Genomic DNA, 20,517 nt, shown 5'->3' on the forward strand with positions numbered 1-20,517 from the left:
TACCACTAAAGCTAGTCTTTCCCTTGGGAGTTGGCTAGGACTTGTGGAATCAAGTTGATTCATCCACTTGACTTTTCTACATATTTAGAGGTTAACTAAGTGGTAGCAATGGATAATTGTGGTCACAATTGAGGAGGATAACTAGGATAGGACTTCTAATTCTCATAACCTTGCTAAGAGCTTTCTAGTTGTTAGTTTACTTTCATTGCCATTTACTTTTCATGTTTAAAACCTCAAAACCCCAAACATAGCTCCATAACCAATAACAAGACACTCTATTGCAATTCCAAGGGAGAACGACCCGAGGTTCAATACTTCGGTTTATAAATTTAGGGGTTTGTTACTTGTGACAAACAATCTTTTGTATGAAAGGATTATTGTTGGTTTAGAAACTATACTTACAACGAGAATTCATTTATGAATTCTAGATCACACAAAAGTCCTTTCATCAATATCTCTTGCCGTTTTTTTCATGCTAAGTTGAAATGCCTGCTAAGTGATCTCAAGGAAGGTGTGTTTTTTGGTCCACTTAGTACAGGTATGTTATTTCTATCTTGGCATTTCAATTTTTGTTTGTTGTGCTCGGACATGTTGTTGTCTGGGTTCTTAATGATGCTTTTGTATTTTTTAGGTATGTATACTATTGAGTTCCAAAAAAGAGGTCTACCACATGCACACATGTTACTATGGCTTAACGGGAAAAGCAACTTACAAAGTGTTGAAATTGTTGATGAATTCATCTGTGCCGAGCTACCCAATCCCCTTAAATTTCCAGCTCTTTATAATGTCGTCACCAAGTACATGATCCATGGTCCCTGCGGTCGATTTAGACCGAGTTCTCCTTGCAAGAAAGATGATAAGTGCTCAAAATTTTATCCGAAAAGATTCGTTGATCAAATGAGCTTTGATGAAGATGGCTATCCGATATATAGACGTCGTAATATGGGTGTGACAGTGAAGATCAACGACGTTGATATTGACAACAGATTTGTTGTGCCTTAAAATCAACTGCTGTTAATGAAATATCAAGCTCACATAAATCTTGAGTTCTGTAACAAGTCAAACGTCATCAAGTATCTTTTTAAGTATATCAATAAGGGTTCGGATCGGGTGACTGCAACTGTTGGAGAAACATATCATGTTGGTGAATCTTCTCAGGTGGTTGATGAGATCAAGCAGTATTACGATTGTCGTTATTTATCACCGTCTGAATCCATGTGGAGAATTTTTGCTTATGATATTCATCATAGATGGCCGTCAGTACAGAGGTTGACTTTTCATTTGCCGAACCAGCAACATGTTGTATTCGATGATGCTGATATCATTACTCATGTTTATTTGCGCAACAAAGATTTACTGACAATGTTTACGAGTTGGATGATGGCTAAAAGGCGGTTCCCGGATGGGTGGTCTTTAACATATGTTGAATATCCGGGAAAATTTGTGTATTGTTCAAACAGTAGGGAGTGGAAGCCGAGACAGAGGGGATTCTCAATTGCAAGATTGAGTTTTGCTCATCCGTCATCTGGTGAACTTTTCTATATGCGGATGCTTTTGAATGTGCATAGAGGTTGTACCAGTTTTCGAAGTATAAGAACCGTGAATGGTGTTACTTATGATACATTTCAGGAGGCATGTTCTGCCATGGGATTCTTGATAGATGATAAGGAGTATATTTTTGCTATTAAGGAAGTCGCCGAGGTAGCGTCTGCTGCACAACTAAGGCGGCTTTTTGTGATGTTGTTGCTATCTGGTTCCATGGGAAGGCCTCTGTCAGTTTGGAAACAAACTTGGGCTTATTTGTCTGATGATATTCTTTATCGCAGAAGGCATGAGCTGCAATATCCTGGTAAGAATTTTGTTCATTGTGATTTTATTATATGACAAGCAGGCACACACGGACACAGACAGTGCAGACATTATATTATCGTGCTAATATTTATTAATTATCGTTAAACGTAGATCTAACAATGAGTCAGGATGAGTTGCAAACATTTTGTTTATTGGAGATTGAGAAACTATTGCAGAGTAATGGAAAATCATTGAGAAATTATGCTGGCATGCCAGTTCCTAATAAATCTTTAGTGTCTCAATTTAGCAACTTGATGTTGCTGCGTGAGTTGTAGTATGACAATGTTTCTTTGACTCGTGAGCATGATGCAAATGTCTTAAAGTTAAATGAAGAACAGAGGGTGGTCTACAATAAAATTATTGATTGCGTCGGCATGGATTCTTTTTTGTGTATGGGTTTGGTGGCACTAGAAAAACTTTTTTATACAGGGTTTTGTCGGCTAGATTGCGATCTGAGAAAAGGATTGTTATAAACGTTGCTTCTAGTGGTATTGCTTCTCTGTTGTTACCTGGTGGTAAGACGGCGCATTCTATGTTCAATATTCCTGTTGAGCTGACTGAAGATACTGTTTGTCGGATTAAGAAGGATAGTGCAAAAGCTGAGGTAGTCCGATTGGCCGATTTGATTATTTGGGATGAGGCACCGATGACTAATAAGTTGGCATTTGAAGCACTCGATAGGACGTTACGTGATATAATGGTTTCGGTCTCTGATAGGAATAAAGATTTACCTTTTGGTGGGAAGGTGGTCATTCTCGGTGGTGATTTCAGGCAGGTCTTACCAGTTATTCCGAAAGGTTCTCGTGTTGAGATTGTGATGGCTTCAATAAATTCTTCTGTCCTTTGGAAATATTGCAAAGTTTTGTGTCTGACGAAAAATATGAGGTTAACAATGGGATTGGAACAATCAACTCCTCAGGAGTTAAGGTCATTTTCAGATTGGATACTTCAAGTCGTAGAAGGTCGATGTAGAACAGTGGTCAGTGATAAACTTTTTGTTGATATTCCTTCTGATCTAATAATTCCTGTCTTGGAGAATCCAGTGGAAGATATTGTAAATACAATCTATCCGAATTTGGTTCAGAATTTTCGTGATCCAAGTTTTTTCCAGGATAGGGCAATTTTGGCTCCGACTGTCGACAATGTTTAAGAGATAAACAATTATATAGTTGACTTGTTGCCCGGGGAGGAGAAAAATTATCTCATTGCTGATTCGATATATGGTAGTGATGTCTATTCTGATGTTGATGTTGATTGGATAAATGTTGAATTCTTGAATCAGATTAGGTGTTCTAGTCTACCTAATCATTCGTTGAAGTTGAAAATAGGCATGCCTATTATTTTGTTGAGGAATATTGATCCAGCTGGGGGTTTGTGTAATGGGACTCGACTTGTTGTGCGAGATTTAGGGAGAAATGTGATCGGTGCGGATATTGTTTCTGGTAGCAATGTTGGGGATAAAGTTTTTATTAGTAGAATGAATATGATTCCCAGTGATACGGTTATACCGTTTAAATTCCAACACCGTCAGTTCCCGGTTTCTCTATCATTTGCGATGACAATAAACAAGAGCCAGGGTCAGACATTATTAACAGTCGGTTTATTCTTGCGTCGTCCTGTGTTTTGTCACGGTCAACTTTATGTAGCTGTTTCCCAAGTTAGGAATAGAAATGGTCTTAAGATTTTACTTTGTGATGATGGATTAGTTGATCCTATCAGGACTGAGAACGTTGTATTTACGGAAGTTTTTGATAAGATATAATGTAGTTTCTTCTTATACATTCCAATCTTATCTGTGTAATTTATAGTTTTGTTTTGGTGTATGTTTTCTTTAAAGAGGGACAGTTTCTTTGGGATATGTGTAAAATCGTCTCAACCATTTTGTGTGCACTAGATGCACCAATTTTTATGAACGTTAGATTCTATTAAATGAAAATCAAAGGATGTTATGAAAGAAGAGTATTCATACGATTTATAAATATAGAATATATTACTATATATTAGCATATGCGTGGTTTCATCTTCGATGTGGAGAGCTATCGGCGTTTCAGGCCCGTAGACATCCAAGCTGGACGTTCTTCTCCAGCGTGGATTCTCCTCATGAAGGGTGCATGTGATCCTCTTTGCTTTCGTCGTCAGTTGTCTTTTCTCGCGATTCCTTCACGCAAGCCCCTTTTTTCGCGGATTTAGTTGATTAGGTAATCATCAAATTGGACCCAAGCCCCTTTGTTTTCATCTCCTGATCTGCTTTCCTCTGCCCTACCAAACGTTGTCTACAGGCTCTGTTTCTTCGGTCTTTGGTTCCTTGTCATTCATTGCAGGTTAAGGATTTTCCCATAGAGTCTCAAATAGAAGATTTGCAACCAATCAATCAGGTACACTCTTCTGGCCCTTTTACTTCCAAACCTATTTTCGTCTTCATCTTTTTCCTTTTTGTTCATTGTCTATATCCTTGTGATGAAATTTTGTATCTCTTAGACTGTTAATCCAGGTTTTACTGTCTAGGGTTTGTGAATCTGCTAATTTGCGAATTGTCTATCTGGCTTCGTATGTTTCTGGGTTCATGTTCTTTTTTACATCCTTTGGAAGTTGATGTTAATTTGAATATGGTCTATCAATTGGATTCATCTTCTTCATCTTCATTGTTTGCAATTTCGTGTTAATTTGATTATCATTTCTCCTTTTGTTAGTTGTTGAGTTTTTTTTTTGTATGTGGTTTGTCTATTTTATCAATGTTTTGGTTTTTATAATGATTAGAAAGATGAAATTTCTACTTATGTTTTCTTATATTTATGGATCATGGTTTGCTTTTGTCAATCATTGTCTAGGTATCGGGTTTCTACCTAATCTACTTCCTCAGCAGTAATGTGATTGGCAGAGTTTTTCCAACAAAGTGAGTTTATGGATCCACCCTTTCCTATTCGAGTTTTGCATTTCGATTTTCCTTCTCATTCAATAATCCATTTAAATTGTTTGTTATATTGTTTAATTTAATTTTTTTAATAAAAACTATTTTATATTTCATCTGTTGCATTTCGTAGACATAAAGTTGTTTGCGCTGAGTTTAATAGCTTCATTGAGAAAGGAATGGGTGTTGTGACACCAAGTTGGCATCATGGTCCTTTGTTATCTTTCCCTAAAAATGTCTTCTGCACATATATTGATGTTCTTCCATATATTATGTGTCTTCTTGAAAATATTAAATTTTATTAAAAAATTTGATTATTTACTTTTTTAATTCTAATATTATTTTTTCCAAAAAAATAGAAAGAAATTATAATGTTAATATATTAATAAAAATAAAATATGACCATCTTATTAATGAAAAATAATTATTTATCTTCTTATAGCAAGAAAAGTCATATGATACCAATGCAAATTTTATTTTAATGTTATAAACAAAAAATTATTTTAATCTTAATTAGACTCGATCCATACAATTTTATTTTATTTTTTATTTCTAACATATATATTTAGGTAATATATATTATTAGTAGTAACTTTTTTATAATGTATCTATCAATTATTCTTGCTGCCTTTTGTCTTTTTTTTTTATTATTATTTTGGTTTTAATATTTAGTAAAAATTTTAATTTGATGTCTAAAGTTTTAAATGTTTTGTTTTAGTTCAAAATAATTTTGTACGAATTTAAGTATTGTTATAGTATTGTTACTTAAAGTACTTAATTATGCACTAAGATATTATGTATCTATTACAGTCTATCAATGTTCTTCTTTTATATTAACATTTGATCTCTATGTAATATAATCTAATGGTCTATACAAATATGGCATACTCTATAAGTACATAATTGTTGTTCTGATTTAAGATATACCCTCTTGTTTAATGAATACAATTGATGGTTCATATTTTACTTTGATTTTTTTCGTTTAAAAAAGTCAGTTTTTAAATACAGCTATTTTATCGACTATCAAAAAGTTAATTGGCTATGACCCAGTTTGGGTAAGCAACTTTTTCTTTTGATAAAATAACTTAAATAATAAATGACTATATTAAAAGTAACTTATAAATAGGTTATTTTGTGTTTGGATTTTTAACTCTAAAAGTGCTTATTTTATAGAAATGTGATGAAAAGTAAATGTATTATTAGAGAAGTCACTTTTTTTAACTTCTCTATAAGTTCCTAAATTGCTTTTTAGAAAGTTGCAATTTGGTTTTGAAAATTGCATCAGACATTAATATTACTGCTTTTCATAAGTTAAAAGCTAAAAAAAGTTGCTTCTAAAGTTTTGCAAACGGGCCCTATATCTTTATGAAAATATTAAATTTTATTCAAAAACTTGATTATTTACTTTTTAAATCTGATATTGTTTTTTCCAAATAAAATATATTGTTACTATTTTATATTTTATTCTTCTGAATTTATCCAAATCTCAATTTATTTTATTTTGTTCTTTCTTAGTTAAAATGTATCTGTTTTAATAGATGAACCAGATTTTTATTTTTAAAAAAATTCAATTTAAACTATCTTTTTTAATACATTGAATTTGCATAAAATAAAAAAGTTAAATATATAAAATTATTGATTTTCTTTTTTTTTTTACAGTCTAAAAAATACTTCGTTGCAGTTATTTGTTTTGATTAATATAATCATCTCAGTTAAATGATAAACTTAATTAAAGTGAGGTTATTCTAATTTATTTTCAGCAAAATCTTCACTTTTGGTTGATTAGGGATCCTAAAAGACGTTTCTACCTCACCCCATCTCCTCTATCCCTAACCCAATCTCCATCCGTTGCATGATGTCCGCACCCCCATCCTCGACTGGGATTTTGGCTTCCGTCGTCGGTTCTGGCCACATGCAGAGAAGCTATGGCTATCTCTGCGATTCGATTCGATCCCACCATGAGGGTGTTGTTCTCTTTGTTGTGTCTGTTCCCTCTCCCCAGGGTTGCTCTGTCTCTCTCTGTCGAGCATACCTCATTCTCCATCTCGATTTCTCGGTTTTCGATAGCAGATGTTGCCACTGCGGTTCAAGAGGTATATGTGGGCTATGGTTCCATTCTCCCCCTGTTCAATCTCTTTCTTGATTCCTTCTCCAGTTTCAATTTCTTTTTTGTGTTAATTGTTGCTGTTTTCTGGATCTATCATTTAATTTTGAGTTGTTTGATTTCTGATTTAATCATGGTGATTGTTACTTGTTTTTGTAAATCAATGGTTCTCTCCTATGTTTGTGCTGTTGGTGTTTCTGTGAAATAATTTACTTCTTGGGGGGTTTGCTCATTATAAATTATATAATTTTCTTTCTGCTATTGGACTGAAGTTAACTGTAGTGTTTGGTATAGTTGACTAATGAAATTCTGTTTTTGCTTTATTGTGAATTGTCAAATCAACTATATCGGGTAGGTATTTGGTAATTTGCAACAGGCCTCTTCCCATATTGTTTTTGCTCTTTTCCCATGAGTATTTGCTTACTTGTGATATCTTCCTAAATGATGTGTGTAGCCATATCAATCTATATATGCCTATTAGTCTATCTCTGCCCTATATGTGAAGCTTACATTGTAAGCTTTAGTGTTTCTTAAATTTGGGAGTTTATAACTCCAACTCATTTGTTTATCTTCTCATCTTAGTTCTGAGTTCTTCTCTGTATATTTTTTACTTTTGGTGTTCTTATCCTACATATTTTTGGAATGAATAACCGTGTTGATCTGGTGGAGAAAATCACTCCATGGAGAGAATCATGGAAAGTGCATGTTAAAGTTGTGAAGTTGTGGTACCACAAGAATCCTGCTTTGGATCCTTCTCAAAATCTGTTGCATATGGTCTTAATGGATGAGAAAGTGAGTTTTATTTTATGTTAGCATTTCCTTAGGTTGTTGCGAGTTTTCTTTTTTTTTTTTGTTTTTTTAATATGCAGAAGGGAAGGTTGGAAACTGATATGTTTTTGTTGTTTTATTTTCTTAATCAAGTGTTGTTATGCTGTTTGGATAGCTAAATAAGTTAATAAATTCAAAATATGAAGCATTTTTTTCAACTGCAGTTACACAAGATCCAGGCCACCATTAGAGATCAGCTTATATTAAAATTTTCCGTGTCTCTAAATGAAGGAGATGTGTACTTGATGACCCATTTTACAGTTGTACCAAACACTGCTTTGAACAGAGTGACGAAACATCGGTTTAGACTTTTGTTCCAATACAACACCTCTGTTGTTTCTGTGGTATCTCCAAGGATACCTCATTCCGGTCTGTGTTTTGCATCAATAGATGAAATTGATCAAATGACAAAGGAACATAATTTCCTTATTGGTTCGTACAACTTTCTTGCTCTTCCCTTTTACTATCATAGTATTATGTTTTAAAAAGTGTGGTTTCTGATTCAAATTTGTATTAATCTAATTATTAGACTTTGTTGGGATCATTACTGGTGTTCGAAAAGAAAGAGATGTGGCATCATATGGGAAGCTGGTCAAAGCAGTGGTGGTAGAAGTCTTTGCTGATGGATAATATCTCTCTAACTGTCTCCTATATCAGTAGTTATCTTCTATTAATTCTATTTTTTTCTTCCAGTCTTTATGTTTATAAGAATAAATATATAATTAGATCCTTCTGATCTTTTGAAACTTATCTGTTCAACAAAAGGGTACAATGCAATGTGTTTGGAAATGCTTGTGATCTGTTAGAATATGATAAATTACAAAAATATCCAAGATCTCCGCTGGTTGTCCTCGAGTCTTTTAAAATCAAAGTAATTAAAGGTTAGTTTCACCCATATTCAGCGAATTTTTACTCAAATATTTAGTGTTCTATTTTTTGACCTTTTAATCTAAATATGGTTTGAGGCTAATAGAATAGGATTCTTTCATGCAGGTGGGGTAATCCTACAGAATGTGATAAATGTCTCTAGGTTATTCATTAATTCTGACATTCCTGAGTCTGTTGAGTTCCTAAGCAGGTTAGTTGTGATCAAAATATTGAAAACCTAGAAGCTTCCATGCTTATTTTGTTGGTATTCATGTATATGTTTTGTGTTATGAAGATTAGTTATTGTATCTTGTGTGTAGATTTAGTGTAGCCAGTTATGGATTCTCAAGACTTGTGACCAATGACCTTGGATACTTAGTTTCTAAAGTTGATGGTGATTATTTCAATCCCAAAGAGATCACTAATATTCAAGATCTTCATTCAGATAATGGGGTACTATTTTAGATTGGAAAAGTCTTCATTTAATACTTAAACTTGAATTTCTTAAACATGTGTCTTGGGTTTTGTAATCTGGTTTGTTAATGATTATTGTATAGTATATCATTGTTTTTAAAATTTTACAGGATTCTCATTACTTTGTTATTGGGACAATTAAGGAAGTTATGGATGAACCAGATTGGTGGTACTACACATGTATGTGTGGTCATGCTGTTGTTGAGCATGAGGATCTCTACCTTTGTGATGCTTGTGGTTCATGTGTTGAACATATTATGGTCAAGTGAGCTTCATATGTAACTTTATTTTGGAATAGATTAATTAATAATCTTATGGATTTTTTGTTAGTTCTTTGTTATGCTCCACTCTATGTGTTGTTAAGCAGATTTCTTGGTTTTAGTTATCATTCTTGGTTGTTAATTGTGTTAGATATGGGATTCAGGTAAAGATTCAGGATGGTGGGTGTACTGGTTTGTTTGTTCTGCTTGATAATGCGGCAACAAAACTATTTGAAAGAACCTGTTCTGAAGCATTTCTCAGGATAGAAGAAGAATTTCCTGTTGATCCTAGTGTGCTTGCAGTATGAGCTCTTTCATACCAAACCTCATTTAATCTTTATTATTTATATTTTGTGTTCAAGTTTATTGATTCTTTTATATTAAACTCCTAAGGTCTGTCGGTCATATTCTCCACAAATGTTTGATGATGCTGTTGGAGAGGAGAAAGTTTTCAAGGTTGAAATTGATTCTGCAGTTGATCCAGATTACTCCAGCTGCTTTAAAATTGTAAATGTCTTTAGTCATAATCCGAAATCAGTTGTAGCCGATGATTATATCAATGTATGATTCCTCACCTTATGTTACAACATGTTCATGCAATTGTTTTTTTCTCAATCAATGCATTTGATACTTATTCTAACCAACTTATCCCAGGCAATGCTTTATGGTCCCATTTTTCCACCAATCTATGACAGCTACTTGCAGTATGCAACTGGCGAAGATTACAAGACTCAAGTAGTGTGTGATAATGCTATTCAATTAGAAACTATTGAAGATATTATCACTAATCTTATTTCACTGAACCGCTGTTATTCTGATGTTGAGAATGTATTTTTTTTCTCATTTGCAATAAAATCTCTTAGATCATTTATTTTTGTTAATCTTGTTATATCATAACTCGAAAAGTTAGTAAATGATAGTTTTGTAAATTTTTTGAAATTTTAAATGCTGTAATCCTTTTTTCTTTGCTGCAGGGTGGTTTCGTTTTTATTCTGGGAACTATATCATCTGTCTTGAAGAATCATAAGTGGTGGTTCTCAACTTGTTTATGTGGTTCTCTTGTGTCAACTAATAAAAATATTTTATCATGTGATCTATGTCAGCTTCAATGCATTGATGCTGTCCGAAGGTGTTTTGTTCTTTCATTTTATTCTATTTTGGTAACTAATTATTATTTCAATGTTAACTCAAATTTTCATTGTTTTCTCATGCTTTGGAAGGTTCTGCTTAAAGGTTGTGATGTCTCATTCAAATGGAAACAATATATTTGTTCTTAAAGATCATGAAGTTGTCCAAATAATAAAGACAAGATGCTCGAGCTTTTTGGATAATCACCCAGAGTTGAATCAGGTTGTCATCCAATTGTGGTTTTAATTAGTATATAAATATAGATATAGTAAATTTGTTTCTTTTGAAATTCCTAGAGAAAACATAAATTATTATTGATGTATTTGTTAAGTATTTTGTTTTGTTTTTTTGTTTTTTATTTTTTTTTTTGGCTTTTTAGGGATCTTATTGCAAAGTTGTTCCATTGAAACTCATTTCAAGTCTTTTGCACAAAAAAGTTGTCTTCATGGTTGATGCTAGGCCTGTAGGTTATGAGATGAATCGATCTGTGTATATTGTTCAACAAATCTGGGATGATGCCTCTGTTATTAATGTTTTTGAGGCTGCTACTGAGATGAATGAGCATAAGATTTGTTGTATATTTTTTATAATTTGTTCAATTATTAGTGTTTAAAAATATCAATAACTAAGAGGATTTCAATTTTCTTCAGATTCATGTTCTGGTTGATTCTATGCATGAAGTTGAAGATGCTTTTAGCCAATGTAGAAGCGATCATGAGGCTGTGGAGGATCTGCATGCTTTTTAGTTTAATGTGTTCACATACTACTTGAAATTGTTGTTTGATTTGTGATCTTTAGTGTCTGTTGAATTCTAATATGGATATAATTGTGATATTTATGTATTTAATGAAAGTTCTTTTTAATTACAAGAAAAGAAAATATTCGTTTATTTGATCAATTTCAAATGAACTGGCTCAATAATTAATTAATTATTACTCTGTTTATAAAAACAAGAAAAAATTATAATCGGCCAAAAAGATATAGATGCTGGTTAATAAAATGCTTTATAGTTACATTTTTAAATGTATTCAAGCTAAAGTTAAATTTAATTGTTATTAAAAAATATATATCTTGTTGTCATTTAAAAATTTATAAGATTTCAAATTGAAATATAAATATTTAAGCCAGTGCTGGTTGGCTAACTCCAAATACAGAATTGATGCTGTAGAAGAACTCTGGTGTTCATGAAAGGATTTTTTTTATGAGAATGCAGTCAAAAGACAAAATATATCGTAGTTACAACAAGTCTATTATCTTTTATTTAAATTATCCTCAACGTGTACGTAATAACATGGAAAATTAAAATACAAGTATATTTAAAGAATTATTTGTATTTATTTTTTGTCAATTTATTAAAAAAATAATTAAACTTTAAACTTATTGGTGTACTCTTTTCATGCTCACCTAAAAGATCTTATATAATGTTTATTGAATTGTAGTGTAAATTTTTTTTCATGGTATTTGAACCAAAAAAAAAAAAAAGAAAATCTTATTTTAATAAAAAACTCATAATATGTCTTTAAAACAAAATAATAATTTTTAAATATTCTTTTATAATAATATATAAATCTAATTAATATACATATATATACAATTTTAGTTAGTTTGCTTAGTGAGGTGAACGTCGTATCATTATCATAGGGTAGCGGTGTCGGTGGCGTGGTCGTCATGGTAGGGTGTTTTTGCATCAGCCGTCTCATCAATCACTAAAGCTATAATACAAAATAATATATATTTTAAATATTCTTATATATAACATAAAAACTTCTATTATTGTATTTACATTTAATATGATAATTTTGTTTTAGACAAAACAAAATTTATTTAAATTTTCATATTATATACCTAATATATATTTAATATTAATTTTTTTAAAGATTCTAATATATCTTTTTTTCATAATTTAGTACATAGATTTTCAATTTTTTTTCGTATATTATTTATTTTAGTTTTAAACACCAGTAATTTCTTTTGTTGTACAGATATGTTGATTTTAATATTTTTATACTATTTTATTTTTGTTTTGGACTTCAAGCTAATATTTGAAACTTATAAAAGAATTTAAAACATAAAAAAAATGCTTCATCTAATTAAGAGGTTAGGTTTTTAACCCAGATCATTCAAATAAGATATAGTAAATAAATAGTTCAGATTTAACCAATTAACAAAATGTACAGCACTCCATACTTAATAAGGAGTATTTAACGATGAGCTTTCATTGTTGTTGATTTTATTTGATTTTAATTACAATAGTATTGGATTAATAAAATATAATTATAATAATCTTCGAATGTTTAATATTGGTTTATTTTGGTTTCATTACTTTGTTCGTTGCTCAATGGGTGTTATGGAACATCAATAGTCATCTTCCTCATAACTTTCTCCTTCCTTACCGAGACCTCAGCCCTATCTTTCTCTTTTCTCCTTTTGCTAGCTGTTGCCACTCTCGCGTTCCTGCCTCTTTCTTCTCTGTGGTTGTTGTGACCCCGATTGGTCGCTCAGCATCCTCAACCCGTTTTCTTTATCCCCATGCAGTTCGTGTTTCTGGATCGTTTCTTGGATTATCTGAGTTTTCTCTCCGTCGGAAAACTGTGCATCAAGGTTACCCACTTCGGTCGACATTTTCGGTCCCAAACGTCTCCTCGGAACAGTATTCCTATCATCATCATGCTCTTTGTGATTTGTTTCCTTTTGTTTAAAATAGAATTCTAATTTACTAATTTTTATACTGTAATCTGTTGATAGATGAAGATGTATAAGAGATCAATTGAGAATGGAGGTGGTTTTGGATCTGAAATTGCAACCGGGTTCCACTGAAAATTGACATGGGGTCTGAAAATTTACAACAAATTTAAGTAAATAATTTTTCTTCTGAGCTATTTGTGTAGAAACTATGTTCAATTGTGATCGGTTTTTTTTTTATTTTTCTTACCAGCTGTTTTAGGTCATTTGTTTTCTTTGTGAGTGTAGGAGAGAAGGGATTCAAGTGGGAAGCATGCAAGGGACTATACCATTTATACAGGGGCTCTTGGGACAATATACTTCTTTTCATTTGTACAGTTTTTTCCGTGTTTGGTCTCAGGAAAATGGTGTCCTTAAAATCTATGGTGATAAGAATCAAACTAGGATGTCAACATTTCTTCAATTGAAATATCTCCAAAGCCTTTTGTTATTGGGAGCTCTACTATATTTAAAAGATAACAATTTGAAAAAGGGATATCATTTTTTAAGTTCATTTCTGTTTCAGGTTAAAAACAAAATTATGGACCACAAAACAAGTGATTTGTTGATTTTGAATTAGTCTGGGTTGGTTTGAAATTTATCTTTTTTTTTGGATGTAGTTTTTACTTTCTTTTTCAGCTCTCTTGGAGTTTCAGCTGAGCTCTTGGGGATGATTGATAAAAGTTTGTAGCTTTTATTTTATTTTTATTTGGGTGAATCTTGATCATGTGTTCTATCTCACCACTCATATTGGTGGGGAACAGTATAATTATATAGTCAAAGATATCATGAATCAATAGGTATGGTTGGTTTATAGATAGATAGATAGATAGATGTATATAGATTCATAGATAGGTTGATATGACATAGCTATATATAGAGGTATGAGTATATGTAATTTAATTAAGTATGGACACATTGAAAGTCATATGTCAATTAATCAATCAATCTATGCGAGGACTTCAACAGAAACGTATTCTACAAGCTTTGCGTTACAGGGTTGCTCATTTCTCTGCTATAAGTAGTGATGAGGTGATGGAGTATTGTGCTGATCTCTCAGAAGGTATCACTTGTTCCTTACTTGGTTCTCTTCTCTTGCATTCCCTTCCATTGAGATAAGACTCAGATCCGACACTTTTCTCTTGCCAACATTTTGCTTTCTGTTTTTTTCATCTACATTCTTTCATCTCTACTATTTATAAGATGAGTCTTGCTATTGATGCTCTTGGAAAAATCTCTCCATGGAAGGAAGCTTGGAGTATTGAGGCTAAGATCTTGACCATTTGGGAAGATGCTATGATTGTTGATGAAAATATGCAGAAACTCTTACACATGGTCTTGATGGATAAGCAGGTGAATATGTGTGTGTGTGTCTGTGTGTGTATGTGCGCGTATGTTCTATCAAAAACTCATTTTTTAGTTAACTAAATTCTGTTTTTTAAAATTCTATATGTGATCATTTTTAGCATGTAATGTCTGATGGTATAATATTTATAAAGGCTGAGGTGTTTTTTTTCCTGTTTTTTTTTCTTTCAGCACCACAAAATCCAAGCAACTTTTGAGGATGATTTTATTGCAACTTTTTTTTATCAGTTAAAAGAAGGAGAAGTGTTCATTATTTCCGATTTCAAAGTGATACCTAATCGTGGATTGGTCAGGGTTACAAGACATCGATTTCGCATCATTTTCAAGTGTAGTACTTCTGTTGTTGCTGCTATAAGTACAGTCATACCCAACCCTGGTTTAAGTGTAACTTATATGGACCAGATTCTTCAGAAGTGCGTTGATTATGAGTACTTAATAGGTAAGTTTTACTTTTTGAAATATGAACCATTATAAAGGTGTTTTAAATTGAAATTAATAAAAGTTCAAACAAATGTCTCATGGTATTCTATCTGAGGGTTTAATCTTGTCTTCTATAATTTTACTAAACAGATTTCGTTAGGGTCCTTTGTGGATTGAAAAAGAGAAGGGATGTTGAGTGTAATGGAAAGATATTGAAAGTTCTGACCCTTGAAGTTTTTGCTGATGGGTATCCATTATGTTTCTGTTTCTCATCCTTTTTTTAAATTACCTTGTGTTTGTTTTTCTTGTTTTTTTACTGCTCTTGAATTATTCTATTCTTGTCCATCCTTTCTTATAATCATTACCCAGGAAGAAAATCTCCTGCAATTTTGTTGGTGCTTGTCCTGCTCTTATAGACATGAATACTTTGAAAAGGTACCAGAGACCACCTGTTGTAATTCTGCAATCTTTCAAGATCAAAGTTAATGGAGGTGAAGAGTTGTCCATGTTGCACATGTCTCAGTTTGATTTGTTTAAATATTTTTTTATACCAACGAATACTTTCTTTATGAATTAATTTCTTCTTATTGTCTTTTCTAATTTGTAGATAAATTCAGTCTCCAAAATGTCATCAATATTTCCCGAGTTTTGATCAACCCTGATATGTAGGAAACTGTGAATTTTCTGACTCAGTTAGTTTTATTCAGTTTTCTTTAAGTTTTGCCTCTCTAAACTCGAAATTTGTGCCTCCCTCTCTATCACTCACTCACTCTCTATCTCTTTCTGTTTCTCTCTTTCTCTTTGTGTCCCTCTAAAACTCTCTTCCTGAAATTCTTTTATCCTAATATTAATTTTTTTTTTTGTTTTAAATAGATATGGTATTGCGAGCCACCATTTCAGTAGACTCCGTAGTAATGAGGTTGGGGATTTAGTATGTGTAATTGATGATGAATCTTTTGATTGAAAGCTAATACGCACTATTGATAATCTTAAGGCAAACAATGAGGTGCACACTATTAGTTTTTTAACATGTTTTAGTGCTATGTAAGAAGTACTCATGTTAATTGATTTTTGAAAATTGTAGACATCCCTTGCCGATTCAATTCATAATTTTTTTTCTAATAGGATGGACAATTCTTTGTGGTTGGAAAAATTAAGGAGATTGTTGAAGATCCGGAGTGGTATTTTTTTTCTTGTGTTTGCGGTCATCCTATTGTAGGTGATGATAATGTGTTCCATTGTCAGCTATGCAGCAGAGAGGTTCAGCATTTTATGATAAGGTAAATCCAGGTTATGATTTACAAATTTTCTTTCGTGTGTTCTGATTCAATAATATAAATAGCCTTCATGTATCAGCCTCTTCTTGGACTCAGAAATAGGTGAATCTCATATTTACTTTCTTTGTTATAGTTACAGGATTAAGATACTTGTTGAAGACGGTACTTCTTGTGGAATGTTTGTCTTGTTAGACAGCCCAGCCACTAAGCTATTAGGGAGAACCTGTTCTGATGTGTTTTTGTTGTTAGAAGATGAAATCGATGTATGGTTTATCCATTTATATTTTATTGCTGTATACTCTATGAATAAGTATTTCTTATATTTTATTTTTGTCCAATAATTAGTGATCACTTTTCAATATCTATGGCAGAGAATTGAGCACCGATACTGTCCATAATTTTTTTCATAAACTCCTTGGAAAAGAAATTATTTTCAAAGTTCAAGCAAAGAGGATTAGCACTCAGGGTTATTGTGGTACCTTTAAAGTCATCAATGTCATTAGTGATGCATGATTTTTCAACAAACTTCAGGTTGATCAGTGCATCAAGGTTAGTGCTCTTTCTTTATATTAGATATGGATGAATTGGAGGAATCATTTTTATATATAGTTTGTCGATCCCCATTTTCTAATTATTTGGCTGTTGTTTTGAATGGTTTCCTTTACATGCCAAGATGATTTTGCCTCATACTTTATAAAATTAGTTGCGTTTAATAATTCATGTTTTCTTTCCAAATTTTAAGGATGTTAGTTCTGATTCGGCCTTTAGCCCAATATTTGAAGACTTCTCTCGGTATGGACAACTTAGAAGTTATGATAACCAAGTCATATCTGGTGTTCCAATACAACTGCATGGCATTAAAGAGATGCTTGCTGGCATTCTTTGTGCTATGATATATTCTTCTGCATCAAGAAATGTTAGTATTTATGTTTTTGTTTTCAACCATCTGAACTGTGTTTCAAAATGTGTAGTATGATAAAAAAATGTATCATAATATACCAATTATTGTTTCTCTACAGGATCAAATTTGTTTTTTGATCGGTGAGATTATTGATGTGCTGAAACATCAGAAGTGGTGGTACTACTATTGTTTGTGTAATGCACATGTTTCTCATATTGGGAATGTATTTTATTGTTATCTGTGTAGAGTTGAGTGTGTTGATGCCATAAGAAGGTATCTATTTTATCTCTCGGAGTTGTTGGTACCAGTTTTCTTTTTGCTTTATGGCATCTTCTGCACATGTTTCTCATCGTATATTTTTTTTTCTTTACATTATTTAGGTATCGGATCAAAATTATTGTTTCCCATTCAAATGGCAGCAATATTTTCATACTTGAGGATGATGAGGTGATGCAAGTACTCAAAAAGAGTTATTCAGACTTTTTGATAGACGAAAGAAAATCCTCCCAAGTAATCATTTTGGTTTTAATTTAATTTAGTTGTCCTTCTTTTCGGTTTAATATTTATGGTTCAGGTATGTCAATTTTGCTAATGTACCTTCTCTTTTTTTTTTGTTTTTTCTTAGTCAACCGATGATTACACTGTTCCGAATGGGATGATTTCTCAGTTGATGAACAAGAAAATTGTGTTCATAGTGGATCCTAGACCTGTTGGGTATGAATTGAATACATCTCTTCACGTTGTTCGTGCAGTATGTGATGATGTTGAAATTGTGAAGTTTTTGGAGGACTCCAGCCATGATAATCAACAGCAGGTGATAAGATTATTAAGTGAATCTGATGTTGAGTTAGTCAAGTTTGTTTCTAATCAGGTCAACCTGAATTGGCTATATTGTTCTGTGTTTTCCATGTGTCATGTGTTAATGGTTACTGATGTTATTCCTTTTTTGTTCAATTTAGAAATTTGATCTGGATCCCTTTGTTCCTCGTTTTCCTTTTGAATTTAAGAATCCAGTTCAGTTTCACTCCAATGCAAGCATTCAGTGTTCATCGAGCTCAAGTCCTACAGTGGGTCAGGCTTCACCCATTTCTGTTCTCAACTGGAATTGTTGGGTATTTGTTGACCTAATTCACTTTGATTCTTTATCTCTTTTTAAACTATGTGAACAGTGATAGATATATTCCTACATATGTATCGCTTAAATTTTTTTACTTTATTTGTTTAATATTTGTTTTATTACTCTTCAAAGTTTCATCATACCTGGTTTCTTTCTCATCTTTTTTTATTTATTTTTTTTTTTGTGGCTTCTTCATTCGTTGTTCTTATATTTTGATGTGTTATCTGTAGACTGTTAACCATGATTTTCATGCAAGAATCTCATCCTCACAAGGTTCGAATTTATTTGGGAGTCATCAGCCTCTCACTATTAGGGAAGTGCTTCGGAGTGCTTTTGGATAATGTGAAAATACTGTCAAGGCTGTTGAAAGGATGGATGAGTGTAGTGGCTAATGAATTTGTTACATTACAATATATATAGATATCTATAATATAATTCCAACTATGTAAAGAATTGTCAGAACTTTGCTTAGTTGTGTTAAGTAGTTGGAAAATTGGTAAAATCTGTTGTCAATATATCTATTTTGGTATGTAATATCAAGTCATTTCTGGAGTTGTGATGTTTATGAAACTTATTGTACTCTTTCATATATTTAAATTTCTATGTGTGGGTATGTTTCTCTGTGTTATTGAATAAACCATGGTTATTATATATAGATGAAGAACTGAAGATTGATGGTTTAGAAGTTATAGTAAACACTCGTTGCAAGTATAGTTACTAAACCAAGTAATCAACCTTTCTTACAAACGTTTTGGTTGTCACAAGTAACAAACTCCTAAATAAATTGTAACCGAAGTATTTAAACCTCAGGTCGTCTTCTCAAGGAATTGCAGGGAGGTATGTTCTTATTATTGGCTATGAGTTTTGTAAATTGGGGGTTTTGAAGTAAGGAACAAGTAATTTAAATAACAAATAAAATAAATAAATAACTGTAAAATAAACTCTTGGCAAGGTATGAAAATTAGAAGTCCTATCCTAGTTATCCTTATCAATTGTGATGAGAATTGAATTTTTCTCCCACTTTGTTAACCTCTAACTATGAAGGTAAGTTAAGTGGATGAATTAATTTTGATTCCTCAGGTCCTAGTCTTTCCTTGGGAAATGCTAGAGTTATTGGAATTCAAATTAATTCTTAAAGAATTCTAATTTTTAGTCAACAATGAGTTTGATAACTCAAGTGTCTCCAATGACTCAACCAAAGCCAAAAGGAAAAAATTCAAATTATTTATATCATAAATAAAAGAGAGCGATCATAAATCTGAATTACCTCAAATTGCATTAAGTAAAGAAAATCAATCTAAATATAAAGAGTTCATAAACTAAATTGATAAAATAAATAAAAGGAACATTGAACCTGAGAAGAAGTTGAAATCCTAAATCCTTTAAGAGGAATCCTAATCCTAAATCCTAAGAGAGAGGAGAGAACCTCTCTCTCTAAACACTACATCTAAATCCTAAAATTGTGTATTGTGAGCTTATTCGATGAATGGATGCATTCCCCCACTTTATAGCCTCTAATCTGTGTGTTCTGGGCTGAAAACTGGGTCAAAAATAGCCCAGACATCACTCCCAGTAAATTCTGTTATGTTCAGGTCGCGGGAAAGCGACGCGGAGGCGTCGTCCATGTGTTCGCGCGATTGTAATTCGCAGATGCGACACGGGCGCGTCATTCACACGTTCGCGTCGCCTAACTTCGGGGCAGCTATGACAAATTATATATTGTTGTGAAGCCCCTAACGTTAGCTTTCCAACGCAACTGGAACTGCATCATTTGGACCTTTGTAGCTCAAGTTATGACCGTTTGAGTGCAGAGAGGTCAGGCTGGACAGCTTTAGCAGTTCCTTCAACTTCTTGTATTCCTTTCACTTTTGCATGCTTCCTTTCCATCCTCTGAGCCATTCCTGCCCTGTAATCCCTGAAATCACTTAACACACATATCAAGGCATCTAATGGTAATAAGAGAGGATTTAAACATAGGGAACTTAAGGTCAAAGAAGCATATTTTCAATCAAAGCACATAATTAGGAAGGCAAATGTAAAACCATGCAAATAGTATGAATAAGTGGGTAAAGAGTTGATAAAAACTACTCAATTGAGCACAAGATAAACCATAAAATAGTGGTTTATCAACCTCCCACACTTAAACATTAGCATGTCCTCATGCTAAGCTCAAGAGAAGCTATAAAAGAGTGAAGAGGAATGATAGAATGTATGAAATGCAACCTATCTATATGAATGCAACTACATGCAAAATGTTTCTACCTACTTGGTTAAAAATAAATAAGCTCTTCAAGAC

General features: G+C 32.5%; 2 protein-coding genes across 2 annotated transcripts; both read left to right on the plus strand.

Annotated features, from left to right (window-relative positions):
- The first annotated feature begins 1,017 nt into the window (after positions 1 to 1,017).
- Positions 1,018 to 4,444, plus strand: LOC107636328 (ATP-dependent DNA helicase RRM3-like). Its single transcript, XM_016339847.1, has 6 exons — positions 1,018 to 1,849; positions 1,963 to 2,122; positions 2,281 to 2,995; positions 3,134 to 3,583; positions 4,173 to 4,226; positions 4,343 to 4,444. The coding sequence occupies exons 1-6, from the start codon at positions 1,018 to 1,020 to the stop codon at positions 4,442 to 4,444; spliced, it is 2,313 nt and encodes a 770-aa protein (XP_016195333.1).
- Positions 4,445 to 7,505: 3,061 nt separating this feature from the next.
- On the plus strand, positions 7,506 to 10,319 carry LOC107642085 (uncharacterized). Its single transcript, XM_088483010.1, has 11 exons — positions 7,506 to 7,655; positions 7,856 to 8,123; positions 8,221 to 8,317; positions 8,451 to 8,572; positions 8,685 to 8,769; positions 8,879 to 9,011; positions 9,143 to 9,297; positions 9,444 to 9,594; positions 9,686 to 9,853; positions 9,947 to 10,065; positions 10,265 to 10,319. The coding sequence occupies exons 1-11, from the start codon at positions 7,506 to 7,508 to the stop codon at positions 10,317 to 10,319; spliced, it is 1,503 nt and encodes a 500-aa protein (XP_088339136.1).
- The last annotated feature ends 10,198 nt before the right edge of the window (positions 10,320 to 20,517 follow it).

The sequence above is a fragment of the Arachis ipaensis genome, chromosome B4, assembly GCF_059453495.1.
Source record: "Arachis ipaensis isolate K30076 ecotype BB chromosome B4, ASM5945349v1, whole genome shotgun sequence".
Taxonomy (NCBI): Eukaryota; Viridiplantae; Streptophyta; class Magnoliopsida; order Fabales; family Fabaceae; genus Arachis; species Arachis ipaensis.